The following is a 15,202-nucleotide window of genomic DNA, read 5'->3' as shown; positions in this document are numbered from 1 at the left end:
ACCTCATATCTTCCAGCCACATTTCTAACCCGGGCCAACACACCATGCTCTCTCACAAGTCATTTCCTTTAACCTTGTTCGGTTAGGAAGTAGAAAGCGAACCTATCCCACATGTAGGTAGCTGACAAAACCTAACCAATAACATATTTTGCATTTCTGTATCTGGACTGTGGAATTTGACAAAGTGCATAAACATATCATGCACCATGTTGCACATAGGATAAACTGATTCTAGGATAGGTCTGGTTGTAGGGCTGTAAAATGATATAATTTCCTTATTTTATTAAGTAAAGAAATATAAAATTGATATTCATAGACAATGTTGAATTGTGTTATTTCTGTGATGCTGCTGCAACTCCTGCCTTCCCCTTAGACATGTTTGCCATAGATTCTGCATGTTAGTCTCCCATGTATTGTGCTTTTCTACGTGTTGAGTATCCCAGTTGTAGTTATAAGTGTTTTATTTGTGATTTCTTGTCATGCCGAAAAAGTCCTTTTTCGTTACGTTGTTGTTATTTTTTCTTCTGTTTCTTTTGTTTCTTTTGTTTTTTGTTTTGCTGTCATTTCCCATTCCCCCCAACCCCTCTCTATCTCTTCTTCTCTGTTCCTTTTGAACGCCCCCACGCTCCACTCTCCATCCTTCCATCTGTCTCCCTCTCTCCTCCCCTGTCTTTATAACTTCCTCCGCGCTGCCCCCCTCTCCACCCACCCACCCACCCACCACCACTTCAATACGTCTCCCCCCTTTCCTGCACCCAAAGACGTAGCCCTTCCCTCCCCTCTTCCCCCCTCACTGACTCCTGACACTACTGACCATGTAACGCCAGGCTCCGGAGGCGCTGCCGCCCCCGCCGGCCCCGCCCCCTCCGCCCCCCGAGACGTGGTGGCCTCCCTGGTCTCCACCCGCTTCATCAAGCTCACCTGGCGCCCGCCGGCCGAGCCGCACGGAGACGAGCTCACCTACTCTGTCTACTACAGCCAGGAGGGTACCAGCAGGTAAAAGCACTTCTACCCCCCAAAATATCCACCCCACTTGCAACTTTATTCAAGATCCCATCCAAGTCATTGAGAGTATAATGCTAGCACTAGCATGTGTTTACCACGCAGCATCTGCTGGTACCAATATGTGTTTCATGGACCGTGTTGGTTGCACGTTTCTCAGGGAGCGAATCTTGAACACCAGTCGACCAGGCGAGATGCAAGTGACCATCCAGAGTCTGATGCCTGATTCCAAGTACAAGTTCAGGGTGGTGGCGCACAACAGGAATGGTCTGGGGGAGACTTCAGCCGTGCTCAAGGTGGCCACCCAGGCTGAAGGTGAGGCAACGTACACACACACACACACGCCTACATAAATATTCATTTGCATATTCACACAAATAAGACACACCAAGGTAAATATCGGTACAGGTAAAATATTTATATGCATATACACTCTCAAATGTCTGAAACGCACACATGCAGACACACCTCCACGCACACACACACACCCCTGGCTGTCAGTGCATCAAGCCCCAGACCACCCCACTGCACCTCAGAGGGGCACAGTTCTCATCTGAGCTGTGGAAAACACATGAAACCAATGTTGTTTAGTTGCTTATATTTGTTCCTGTGTGTGTGTGGTGTGTGTCTGTGTGCTCTCACACAACCTCCCCCTGTGAACCACGGCTGAGGAGGGGATGTGGACAGAAATTGAATTCCTCTTCTTTTTCCCCTTCCTGCTATCCTTTCCAAAATAACTCAAAAGGGCACTCACTCACACATTCCTGTTTACTACTAGCACACACCATCTCTTATTAGGTGTTCTCTAACTGGAAACACAAATAATACATTTTGACGTAATTATTTCATCCCCTTCTATTTCTGTTTGTAAAATGGGATGATGAAAAGGTTTCCCCCGTACGCCCAGCGGAGGGGTGTGGCCCTTTCATTTATCTGTCTGTCTGCTCAGGCCTCAACTCAATCTCAATCTGTTTCTGGGTCAGTCTGCATTTCCCCACAATTGTCCTTGGTGCTTGGCGGGCACATACACACGTTAATGTGTTCCAGCGGGAGTCCTAACTACCTGCAGGGTTTAAAGAGTGGGCGGGCAGTGCGCTGCAGTATGTCTCTGTCAGTGTCTGAATGCTGTGCGGGTGTGTGCGTTAGTGTTATGAATGAGGGCTCTAACTGTTCACCTGCATCCAAATACCAGCCCTAGACTCATCGCTCAGCCCTATATCTCTTCCCCTCAGAGAGAGGGCCTTACACACTATGCACACACATAGAGACTGGACATGAGTGCACACAGGAATGAGCACACACACACCTACTTGACAAATGAGTCCTTTCAAACGCTGCCAGGCCCACCTGCAGCTTCGCTCTGTGCTCTCACTTACACACAGTACCACTACTGTTTTTTTACACACAAACACACACACACACACACGCACACACACACTCCTTCACCCTCAGAGACAGCAGGGCTACCTCTCCAGCGTACGTATGATGACCTCAGCACCTGCCACTGTACAAGTGTTGCTACACCTTGATGGTTGCCATCAGAGCCGCTAATTAAATGTAACCATTTATTCCCCTGAAGAGCAAAAAAGAAATGCTCCATGCACCCGCTCAACCCTTCCACCACTTTATTATTATTCTTTTTTGCCTGGCTCGCTCAGCTTATCCGAGGTAATGAAGTAAAATCTTCAAATAAATGTCCCCGTCAGTGATGCATGAGCGCATCGTTCCGAGTCCTGTGCGCGGCAACGGAATGCTGAAGGGAATTTGCGTGCTGTTAATGCGTGTCAGAGAATGCCACATGCATCTGGCTGTTCCTATGGGAAGACCCGGACGGCAAAATTCAAAAATGGCCACCGGATATGGCTCAAATGAACATGTTTACACCCATGTTCATTTTACACATGTTGACTTCCTCCTGCCTTCTTTTTCCATTTCACAGTTCAAGTCCCTGGCCCTGCCCCCAACCTACAGGTCGTATCAACCATGCCCTCATCCACCACATTGAGCTGGAACACGCCTCTCACGGGCAATGGAGAGATCCTTACCTACAAGCTCTACTACATGGACAAGGCCTCTGGCATTGAGCAGGTGAGATGTGAAAGCTTGTTATGTGTGTATCCATAAGTGTCTGTACCGTTTGTAAAATCTCAATGTTCTAATGAATATTAATGCAACTAGTGGATTTCGGTACCCCGCCTAAAATGTGGTTTGGGTTAGTGTGTGTGTGTGTGTGTGTGTATACAGGGATTCTACTCCTGTACTAGTATAATAGCAGTGGTATAGTATAGTATAGTATACACTAGCAAGATTTCAATGCACTACCCCATCCCAGTCATATCTATGCCGCCTGTGCCAATCAACAATTGTGAACCAGGAAATCTGTATAACCAGTGAGACTGTGTAACTAGTGAGACTGTGTAACCAGTTGGACTGGGTAACCAGTGAGACTGTGTGTGTAACCGGTTGGACTGTGTAACCAGTAGGACTGTGTAACCAGTTGGACCGGGTAACCAGTAGGACTGTGTAACCAGTGAGACTGTGTAACCAGTTGGACTGTGTAACCAGTGAGACTGTGTAACCAGTTGGGCTGTGTAACCAGTGAGACTGTGTAACCAGTTGGACCGTGTAACCAGTAGGACTGTGTAACCAGTTGGACCGGGTAACCAGTAGGACTGTGTAACCAGTGAGACTGTGTAACCAGTAGGACTGTGTAACCAGTTGGACCGGGTAGCCAGTGAGACTGGGCAACCTGGCATTAAAGAGCCTTTAATATTATAATGGTTGAAATGTCAAAGGCAATGATGTCTCAGTTCCCTGGAGGACACAGAGAAAAGGTGGGAGAGAGAGAGTTAGAGTAGAGAGATAAAAAACAAGGGAGAGAGGTGGAAGGTGGAGAGTAGCAGAGAAGGTGAGAGAATGAAAAAGGAGGGGAGATAGTGGGAGGAAGGACTGACGAGGAGGGAAGGGATGGAAGGACCTGACATTCTCCTCCCTGGTGTCTGACAGAGAGAGATGGAACAAAGGGGGAGAACAGAGTGCATGCTGACTACTGGCCTCCTAGAAGCCTCTCAATTATTTAAGGATATGGGAAATATTCAGGAAGTGATGTGTTGTCTATAGGGGGAAGCTGTCATATTCAGGGTACCTTACCTGGGACCAAAGGTGAATGTAGTTCCTTTGGTTGCTGATGAGATTTCCCACATGGACTTGACTTTTTTGTGTCACTTTAGCGATCAAGAGGTGAATGCCAGTCGCTTGATTCCAGTTGGTGTGTGTGTGTGTATGGAAAACCAATTATAATAATCATCTATTTATCTCTTACTCACTCAATCTCTCTCTCACTCTCACGCACGCACACTCACTCACTCTATATTTCTCTCTCTCTTTCTCTCTTTCTCTCTCTTTTTCTCTCTTTCTCTCTTTTTCTCTCTTTTTCTCTCTTTCTCTCTCTTTCTCTCTCTTTCTCTCTTTCTCTCACACACACACACACTCTCTCTTTCCCAGGACGTTGAAATTGGGACCCTGTCCTACACCATCACAGGCCTGAAAAAGTACACAGAATACAGTTTTCGGGTGGTGGCTTACAACAAGCACGGCCCGGGAGTGTCCACCAACGACGTGAGCGTCCGGACACTGTCTGATGGTGAGCAGAGAGACCAGACCAGGGCTGTGTCTGTGAATGCAGAGCCTAGTTTTACATGGCTAGTATTGGTATATTTGTTGCGATAAACACTGTGTACACTATTACACTCAGGGCTTTTTCAGTGTCAACCCTTTGATGAGACTTGACCTCTTTTCCGCTCTTTCCGCTCCTTACTCTCCAGTTCCCAGTGCGCCGCCTCAGAATCTCACTCTGGAGGTCCAGAACTCAAAGGTAAGGCCCTGCTTACAAGGAAGGCCTTGGTTAAAACCTCAAAGAGATTCAGTTTGTCACTTTCAATGTGTTGAATTGTCACTTCACAAAGGCGTTTCCAATACTACGAGGCCAGGTTGTTTCTTGGGTGTGATATTCTCTTCTATAGCCTGCCCTTGGACATCATACTTAGAATTTCAGAACACAGTGCTCTCCTGCTTCATTATTGTGCATGAACAGCATTTGGTACACACTTGCGCGTCATTGCCTGTGGCTTGAGCAGATTGTATAAACTTGAATCACATACTGGAGAAATCTGGCAACTCGCGAGCCAATTTTGGGGTAATCTAGCTTCAATTTGACCCGCTCTCTTTTTATCCACAAATCCCTCAGCATTCGCCTTCTCACCTTCTCTTGTGGTTTCCAAAAGTCAATCAAACACATGTGTTTTTGAGAAGGGAATGATGGGAGAGGGGCAGGAAATAAGACTAATGAGGTAAACCACAGTGTGTTATAAGAAAAAAGGAAATAAACTAATTGAACACACTTAGCGCCAATTTAATTTGCACTATTCCCTCGACTTGAGTGGTGAAGAGTGCGTGTATATGTGTGTGTGTGTTTCTCTCTCTCTCTCTCTCTCTCTCTCTCTCTCTCTCTCTCTCTCTCTCTCTCTCTCTCTCTCTCTCTCTCTCTCTCTCTCTCTCTCTCTCTCTCTCTCTCTCTCTCTCTCTCTCTGGGTGCGACAGTGTGGTAGCGTTAATTAACTTTTCTCACACGCCGAGAGTTAGCCACTGCCCCATCACACACACATACACCCCCCCCCCCACACACAGTGCACTGCAGGCCCGCCAACTGAGAACCTGCATTCATCTCTCTCTACCTCCTTAGCCCTGCAGGGACCCCCCACCCTCTGCACACACACACACACACCAGGACTCCTCAACTCATATTTATAATCTATGCATGTGTTTCCTCACACTCAGATAGTATCTATGACACACCATCCTCTACCGCAATGTGCATTTCTTGATTGCACAGTGCATCTGAATGGGCGTTGACCAGTATGACGCTAAGTCACATTAATATCCATTAACATCGTCTGCACACAGGTCGGTAGGTGTGACAATCGATCTCAGGTTACACTAGCACCTTTACAATTGGGTATGCCACATAGTAATTTAGAAAGGGTTCAAGGCACATCTCATACAGTAATGTAGGTAGTTAAAAGCTGAATGTTAACGGAGTTACAATAGTCTGTCTTTCGTCCTGAATGATGTTGGCCAACAGCAAGCGTGATGTCTTTCTTAAATGTTCCTGAAAGGTTTTCTGTGTTTGGTATCTTATCTGATCTCACATTGTGTCTCGAGGGTACCAGTGATTTTGTTATTTCCCTCTTTCATATTGTTTTTGGGTGTGTTTACTCCCCGCCTCCTTCCCAGAGCATCATGGTCCGGTGGCAGCCCCCACCCCCTGGCACCCAGAATGGGGAGATTACCGGCTACAAGATCCGTTACCGGAAAGGCTCCAGGAAGAGCGAAGCGGCTGAGACCACCAGAGGCACACAGCTCTCCCAGATCATCGAAGGTAATGACCCTTCACCCTGGGTTAGCCAAAACTACTGGAGCCAATGTACACGATCCTGGTAATCACCAGATATGAATATTCATAACAAAGCTGGGAAAGATGCAGACTTCCAAGTGTGTCCCAGTTAAGCAAGATAAGGGTAGTGTCTTTTTTTGTAACCAGAAATGGTGCCAAATGGTGCTTTTTTTGTAACCAGGTTGCAAATGTAGAAGAAACGACATTTGTATGTCTCTTTGCCGGAATATCGTTGATGCCTAGAGATCAGACAAACGTAGATTTTAGTCATGAAGTGTTAAAAAAAAGTATGTTTCTGATCCAGACTGTTTTCAAAATCCAACATAATTACTACTTCCTCCAAGGAGTCTCTCTCCATCTCTCTCTAAAGTCTCCATCCATCTCCAACTGTACAGTGGATTTTAGTCTCTCACCGGGGACTCTTAGCGATGGCGATGCATACTAAATTAGTAATCTCAGCAACTTTTTAGCGTGTGCGTGCAGGGGGGAGGGTCCAGTCTCAAACTGTGAGCCACTATCAAAGAGAATATGACTTAAAAGTCATTTTTGGTTTCATTCAGAGGGTGAAATGGAGGGGGCGTTTGTTGGTCTAAAGACATTTAGCTGGAATGTTGTAGCCTCCAGGGCTGCGCGTGGCTTTGCGGTTTTCCACACCCAGCCTTTGGGACGCCCTGGAGAGGATAGAGAGTGCGAGAGCAGACAGATGGATTAGCATTTAGCGTACAAACAGCAGCAAAATCCAACAGTTATGAGGAACTTGCATAGCAATCGGAAGCAGTGTTTTTTTTTTTAATGACAGCGGGTGTTCCCTCAATTTTTTATTCCGAAGTTGCAACCCACTCCCCATCCCCTTTGGCAACTAAGAAGTTGCCTTAAAAGATTGAAACAATGTCTACTACCGAGTGTGCAAAAAATCGAAATAAATCATCAGGGCAATTTTTTCTTTCCCCTCATGGACATTTCCTCTCCCAAAACATGCTGATCAATGACCAGAAAGTTGCGTCTCTATCTTCAAATTTATATCGAACCGAGGATAAAATATATTAGTCTGCCACGACAAGCACAGCCTCAGGACAGTTATGGATTTTTCCCTCACTAACACCCAAGAAATATCCAGCCCTCTTTCCCAAAAAATTGTGGCTTTAAATAACAATTATGTCGACAGCTGTCGTTGATGCTTGTCGTGTGAATAAAAAATAGTCCAGTAGTGTTTTAGTCGTGGAAATTTAATTCTGCCTGCTCTGGGCATCATAATGGTTCTGCTTTACATATCCAGAAGGCTAATAAGATTTTGCAATTGATGCCTTTTTCAGTATTTGTTGTTTTTTTGAGTATCGTATTTTTGAGGACAATAGTCCTTAGTCATTTTCACTATACAGTTCATCTCCTCCAGCCAACAGTTAGTGACAGTTGATATAATGTGTGTGTGTATGGTGTGCATGTGTGTGTCTCTTCAGGTCTGGAGCGAGGGACAGAGTACACTTTCAGAGTGTCGGCCATCACAGTAAACGGAACTGGACCTGCCACAGAGTGGACCACAGCTGAGACGTTTGAGAGCGACCTGGATGGTAAGGAGGAACTCTCCCTCTGCGCATCACTTCCTTCCCCTCAGACAGCCCTTTCAAGACCAGTTGCACTTTTAAAAGTAAAGTAAAGAGTTCTAAACTCAGGGAACTATATTGCTTTTGGCAATAAAATACCCTCAGTAGGGTGAATACTATTCTGCTGAGTTTTGTACTGGCCAAAGTTGGTTTACTGAATCCACAATGTTTTATTGTTTCCAGTTAAAACAACCTTAATTGGTGTCTGGGAGAATATGGTTTAAATGCCAGATGATAGTGCTTCAAGGACTGGCGTGCAGTGGGTGCTCTAATTAGTCTAAGGCACTTCAAGTTCTAGTTTTTTATTGTCAGGTGCATAGAACAACACAGACTGGGCACTGACATTTTTGGGACAAGCCAGCGCCAGCAACCTGGTATAACATAACATATAAGTACTAAGAACATTGACTACATCTATGATAAGATAAAATAGAATAGAGTGATACAATTATTATAAACCTCCTAAATATATAAAATAGTATGCAATAAACGATACAATATACTAGACCCCTAATACATATAATTACCTATACTAACCTTTTAGACCTAACTAACCTAAGACCTTAACTAGCTAATACTCTGACCCCCCCCCCCCCAAATCTAGAGTCTAGGGTGCCGGACATCCCCAGCTCCCTGCATGTGCGTCCGCTGGTGAACAGCATCGTGGTGAGCTGGACCCCGCCAGAGAACCAGGACATTGTGGTGCGTGGCTACACCATCGGCTACGGTATCGGCAGCCCCCATGCACAGACCATCAAGGTGGACTACAAGCAGCGTTACTACAGCATTGAGAACTTAGGTAGGTACTCCCTAGACACTTTTTCTTTTGAAGATAATCCCCATTTTGAGTGTTGCCTTGTGCCGGCTCCTGTGTGTTTGTACATGTGTGGAGTGCATGGGCAGTACTGTGGAGTAGATATGCTCACTGGGGAGGCTTTGGAGTCGTAACCCCTAATATGCTAATTAAACAGCGGGGGAAGGCAGAGTTGCTTAGTTTAAATATGTGCATAATTGTAGTTTCCCATCAAAATTACAATGAGAAAATAAATAATTGTGTTTAAATATTCACCCTGGCCAATAGAATGATTGTGAAAGGAGTCTCAAGAGCCTGGCCCTGGTTAGCTTGATAAATAAGTTCACACACTCTTTTTCTTGTGTGCTTTCTTTATCAACGTCTCTCTCCCCCTATCTTTCTTCTTCTCTACCTTCTTCTCTCTCTCCTTCCATGCATCAGACCCCAGCTCCCACTATGTGATAACCCTGAAGGCCTTCAACAACGTGGGGGAGGGCATCCCTGTGTACGAAAGCGCTATCACCAGGCCACAGTCAGGTAGAACACACAGGCATGCAGCCATGCACACACACACACACAAACTGCAGACACCTTTCATACTGTACTACTGCGTTCATGTCTACTTCATATGGCATTGGTAGGACTGATACCGTTTTTAAATGTAGAAGACATTGTTTGGTTCCGAAAATATCAATACCACAGCAATGGAACATCATCTCCAATACACATTTCTGTACCAAAGGCATTGCCTGTCACATTTTCAATACTGGGTCCCTGGTTTGATTTCTTCACTACAAGTATCAGGGTTTTCTATCCTTCTTTACTCAATGTGATAGATCTTTCAGCTTGGAATGGTCTTTCAATCAGGGCTCGTAAAATATCATACCAAACCTATTTTCCCTTGACAAGTGCCAGCTAACCTTTGGGTGTCAGCTGCACTTTGAGTATTCCTGAATATTCTATTTTAGATTTAGAGTGGAGCCCAATAACTTATCTTAGGAAGTGCTTCAAGCTGCGGCTTTCTTACATGTCTCTCAGCATCATTATATGTCAGTCTGACAGAGAGAGCATTGGCCATTGTTTAAAGTAACTTGAGAGTTGTCCTTTGTACTCAAGTCTCTAAATGCTGGGTAGATTAAGTGGAGATTTGTTCTAGTTTTACATCTATAGTTTTGCTTTTGAGTTCCTTGACTGGTACTCTTTGTAATGGATATATTTAGGTCAAACATTGCTAACAATAAAAGTGCTCAGCCCTTTCTTCTTCAGGATTATCTGGTTTTGTGTAGCGAGACCGCCGATATATAATTCCCGTGGATGGGCTTCCTGTTGACAATTAGAGTCAGACTTCAAGTTAGAACCCCCCCCCGTGTTCCATGCCCCCCTCCAATCTTTCCTGAGCCAGCCCCCCATCGCCATCCCCTGTCTGTCTGTGCTACACTATACCAGCATGCAGTCCTGTGAGGAGGGGACAGGATGTCGGAAGGCTGTGGATTGCGTCAAAATAGGCTGTACACACAACCCAAACTGCAACTGCGCTGTAGAACAACGCACAAATTGTCACACACCATCCCTCTCTCCTTCTCTCTCACACACACCCCCTGCTGTGGCTTTGGCAACCCCTTTTGTCAGATCAAGTATTTCTCTCTCCCAGCCAAACCAAAGCCCACCACGGTAGTTTGCTCCTTCCCCACCACTTTGTTCATTAGATGAGAAAGTTTGGATTCAAAAAGTCAAGTTGACCCAGATACAATTCTCCTTGAAAAGAAAATGGGAATGCTTGGAAAGTGAGCGACAGTTTATTTTTATTTTTATATATATATATTTTTGCTTCAATCACAAAAGTTAAAAAAGCTGATAGTGTATTGGTGGAATCTGCATCCAAGTGAGAGATCAGATGTCTAAGAAAGTGACAGTATTTTGTGCTTCAAACTTCTTGGTGCTGCTAAACCTGAGTACACAGTTAGTCCACAGACCTGAGGACTCATTCTCCATTCCCCTTTGACACACTGAGCTGGCAAAGCCTGGCAAAACCGTGCCAACCTGAAACCACTTTTCCCCCTTCTGCTACTGATTTCTTGGATTGTCTCAGTGTTCAACACACTTGTACTTACGGACACACATACACACACAGGCAGGCCAGCAAATAATGAGCCCGGTCCGGCATAATGATGTGTAAAACGGAGGGCTCGGCAATTGACCAGAACCTTTCTCTCATTACCGCTGGACCACGGTTGGAATCTGTAGAGCAGAGACGGTGGTCAGTTGGCGAGAAGTGTAGCGTAACCATGACTGAGCCTTCTTGAAGTATTTGCCCAGCAACGTGGCACCCCAAACCAGAAAATCACTTGTTCTTGCATTTCTCTCTCACAAACTCACACAGAAACACACACACACACACTGCAGAGTTTACACATTCTGCAATTGTGTGCTCATAGCCTTGAAGGCACCATGGATTTGTATTCAACTTGATTCTGTTGTAAATTACGTCAGCTGTATAACCACAGTGTCATACAACAAAAATGGAGAAGCTTGGGAAAAACAGAACAACTCAATAAGAAACTTCTGGATCAGAACACACAAACACAGAATGGCAAAGTTCAAGACCAAGCCAGCAAAACATTTATTGGTTGCGGGTTTTTTTATATAGGATATATGAAAGAAGCAATGTTGCCCACCTTTTTTTTTCCAACACACTCATGCAACAATGGGCACATCTAAGAGGATAAGGGCCTTCTGACACACTAACGACTCACCTTGTGAAGGTGCCGCCTGGGCTGCACTTCCCTGACCTTGTGCTCCCACCGTTTAAGTTAGTAAAAAAAACAAAAACATGTGCTTAGCGTGTCTTATTTGATGCTCCCATCCCTTACACACATTGTTGATGTGAAGCTATTTGCGTTGTGACAATGTGGCAAAAACATGATATGAGTTTCACATTGGGTGTTTTTCTTCCGTCCTACCAATGTTTTTGTATATGTATGTTTTGCCTTGAAAGACTGATAAATGATAGCAATGTTGGGGACTCTAGAAGCCCCATTTGAGCTGTATGTTGTCAGTTCCAATGAATCTAATATTGCTCTTGGCCAGTTTTTATTTTATTATAGAGCACAGCATTGGCTCCTAAAAGGGTGGTACTTGGAAATGTTTGTAGCAATAGAAGAACCCACTGGAAAAAAAATCATAATCTAGCAATTTTTTTTAATCAGAAATAATCATTTACAGTTCCGTTTTTGGTTTGTGTCCCTTTACATTCCAAATAAAAAAGATGGTGCTTATGAAGTATGAAGGGTTCAAACTTGAATTCACTCTAGTGACTATACTGCTGTGTACTCCTTCTTTCTAGTTTTCTCTAGTTATCTTTGGAATGGTTCACTGTCCTTGACTCTGTTTTACTAGTTGGGATGTAGAAAATCCCCAACCCTCTGTATAGATTCTCAGTCTATGTAGATCCAGTAATGTCTGATGTTTCTAATAGAATATTCTCTCTTTCTTTTCACCCTTCCCAATCCCATGCTCGTTGTACTCCTTTTTCCTCTCCTTCTCCCTCCCTTTTCCCTTCATACCAAACTCATTAACATAATCAATCTTACATTTGACCTGCATGTGCTTTCTCTCCGATGCCCCCCCCCCCCCCTTTAATACCATTCGCATTATTGTTTTGTCCGTTCAACCTCATACCTGTGTTAACTGCTCGCAGAACCCATAGACCCTGACGTTGATTTGATTGAATTCTTCCATCCTCCATACACGCCAGTACCAGACCCTACCCCCATGCTGCCCCCCGTCGGTGTTCAGGCCTCTGTCCTGAGCCACGACACCATCAAGGTCACCTGGGCCGACAACTCACTGCCCAAGAACCAGAAGATCACTGACGCCCGCTACTACACCGTGCGCTGGAAGACCAACATCCCAGCCAACACCAAGATGAAGGTATGGTGTCCAAGTGAACTGCTTTTCCCCCTGCTTACTGAACAGTAGCTGTCTAGGGACTGGGTTGGTAAGCGCTGGTACATTCTATAATGACACTATCAAGACACTTAATTTAGGAGGGTAAAGACACATCTGAATGTGTGGAATATACTGTAGGTGTGGTGTTTATGTATAAATACTTCCCTTTGATTATAAACTAATTGGATACAAAAAATACTGTTAAAATCCCAGGTTTACAAGATAAGAGACAAGCACAGTGAGGCTAACCCTAAAATAGGGTGTGTGAGACAGATTTAGTGTTGATTTAGCCAGCTCTAGCCCAATTAAGATCATTACCTATCTCCAAGTACAAGATTGATGTTTCTGTGTATTTGTTGTGCATGCATGTGTGAGCACGTGTGTATGTGCACACACCAGTGAGCAGAGCCCATATAAAAGACTGCATTTGATCATAAATTATTCAACAAGGACAAGACAAACTGAGAGCTGGGGGAAGGAAAGGGGAAACCTGACAGTGCATTTTGAATATGCTCAATTCTCACACACCAGTCTGATCTATCAAACAACCGCTTCATATAGCGGTCACACAACCTTCTGTTAGTCAATAGTCTCACATTGCCACTAAAGTCTCCAATGGGCTATAAAAGGCTGCATTGTTTTATTCCTTTGATACAGCTTGGACGCTTGACCACAGGCAAACTATTAATCTTATGTTTATTTTAGATTTGTATTTTATTTGTTATTCTTCATATGTCATTGTGTGGCATTGTGTGATTAGCTTCTTAACTCCAGGAAGTTAAACGCTAGCGTGATACAAACCTAACCGTCTGAAGGATTTGCAGGGATTTCCACAATTTACTGGACTCGATCAACCCTGTGGTTTGTTTGCCGTGTTCCAGTCCGACATCGTTGTTTTTCACCTTGTTTATTCATTGGGTTTACCATCGTGTCCAGGGTGGATAGAGAATAGACTAGACAAACCTTTGTATTATTAAAGAGACAGGCAGCTTTCCACTGAGCTGGATCCACCAAGAGGACCAATGCCCTCTCTCTGACATCCACTAGCATGTAGCTGGACCATCTTTGCAGCAGGTACTATGCCAATCTGCATGCATTTTGCTCGGGGGCTGCCATAGTAAATTAGAGCTGAGATTAGAGGATATCATAAAGAAGATTAGTAAAGAAATACAGCTTCAGAAGGTTCCGGGTTTCAGACTGTAATGTTGTCATTGAGAGGGTATTAAATGGCTCAAATGGCTATTTATTTAATATCTAATCCCAAAGAATCCAGAGATGGCGCCATCTGTTGTGCCTGAAGTAGGGCCACTGTATGAAAACTCAATGGCTTTGTGTCATTAGAGGGGCGTGATGAAAAGGGCTCAGCTTTGGTGTAAAGACGCTGGTTTTCTGAGTCTCTGGTACTACCTAGTGGGCGTGAAGTGTACTGCCTTGTCATGAACATGAGTGAAGTGACAAAATAACGAAAATAAATGATGTATTCATTTAGCAAACGCTTACTCTCAAAGCAATGTACTAGGGGAATTTGAACCTGCAGCCTCTTAATATGCAATGGCATGCTCAACCACTGAGATACAGTCTCCCTATCCAGGTGTCTGATACGTTTATGTGTGCGTCTTTGTAGACTGCCAACACCACCAACCTGAGCCACATGGTAACCGGGCTGAAGCCCAACACTCTGTACGAGTTCTCCGTCATGGTGACCAAGGGCAGGAGGACCAGCACCTGGAGCATGACCGCTCAGGGGACCACATTTGAGACTAGTATGACCGACACACACTCTCTCTCTCACACACACACACACACGTAATAAGCACTTGGAACAGTACATACACTCCAGAACAATAACCATGTGTTCACACTCAAATTTCCTCAGCACAAACAAGCAGAAACACCAACACATCATTACTATAACAGTCCTTTTCTATTATTTCCGCCCCCTGAAGTGAAGCACACCTAATAAATAAGGATTGGTTTTCGTCCAACAGTACCCAGCTCCTCCCCTAAAGATGTGACGGTAGTGAGCAAAGAGACTAAGCCGAGGACCATCATCGTAAACTGGCAACCACCCTCGGAGGCCAACGGCAAAATCACGGGTGAGCCACACGCTCTTTCACTTGCATCTCCCTCCTCAGTGCTACACACACACACACACATGTATATAAACATACCTGGTATTTTGGATTGTCATCCATAAAAATATTTTCTTAAGCTTAAGGCTGTGGGACAGACGGACGTAATTTGAAATGGAAATTTGATATTTTGAATTCTCCAAACGGAAAGATAGAAAAGCTTATCAGTTGTCTAAGCCCCCAATTCCCCCGCCCCCTCTCCTTCTGTCTCTCTCCCACTCTCCCCCTTTCTCTCTCCCTCTCCCTTTGAGCCTACCGTCCCCCCCCTCCCCAT

At 44.7% G+C, this 15,202-nt stretch overlaps 1 protein-coding gene across 10 annotated transcripts in view; it reads left to right on the top strand.

The window, feature by feature from the left end:
• The window catches only part of neo1a (neogenin 1a), a 115,851-nt gene that overhangs the window by 92,559 nt on the left and 8,090 nt on the right, over positions 1-15,202 (top strand). For 8 of the 10 annotated variants that reach the window (XM_047041244.1, XM_047041237.1, XM_047041242.1 and 5 more), the window contains exons 8-19: positions 762-996; positions 1,163-1,317; positions 2,942-3,090; positions 4,507-4,645; positions 4,827-4,876; positions 6,295-6,439; positions 7,912-8,022; positions 8,660-8,854; positions 9,290-9,385; positions 12,546-12,778; positions 14,421-14,559; positions 14,785-14,892. In XM_047041244.1, the coding sequence (XP_046897200.1) occupies positions 762-996; positions 1,163-1,317; positions 2,942-3,090; positions 4,507-4,645; positions 4,827-4,876; positions 6,295-6,439; positions 7,912-8,022; positions 8,660-8,854; positions 9,290-9,385; positions 12,546-12,778; positions 14,421-14,559; positions 14,785-14,892 (1,755 nt within the window). The remainder of the gene's footprint in view (positions 1-761; positions 997-1,162; positions 1,318-2,941; positions 3,091-4,506; positions 4,646-4,826; positions 4,877-6,294; positions 6,440-7,911; positions 8,023-8,659; positions 8,855-9,289; positions 9,386-12,545; positions 12,779-14,420; positions 14,560-14,784; positions 14,893-15,202) is intronic. The other 2 variants (XM_047041240.1, XM_047041238.1) reach the window with 2 other exon arrangements.

The sequence above is a fragment of the Hypomesus transpacificus genome, chromosome 19 (assembly GCF_021917145.1).
Source record: "Hypomesus transpacificus isolate Combined female chromosome 19, fHypTra1, whole genome shotgun sequence".
NCBI lineage: Eukaryota > Metazoa > Chordata > Actinopteri > Osmeriformes > Osmeridae > Hypomesus > Hypomesus transpacificus.
This window is presented reverse-complemented; position numbering and strand designations above follow the sequence as displayed.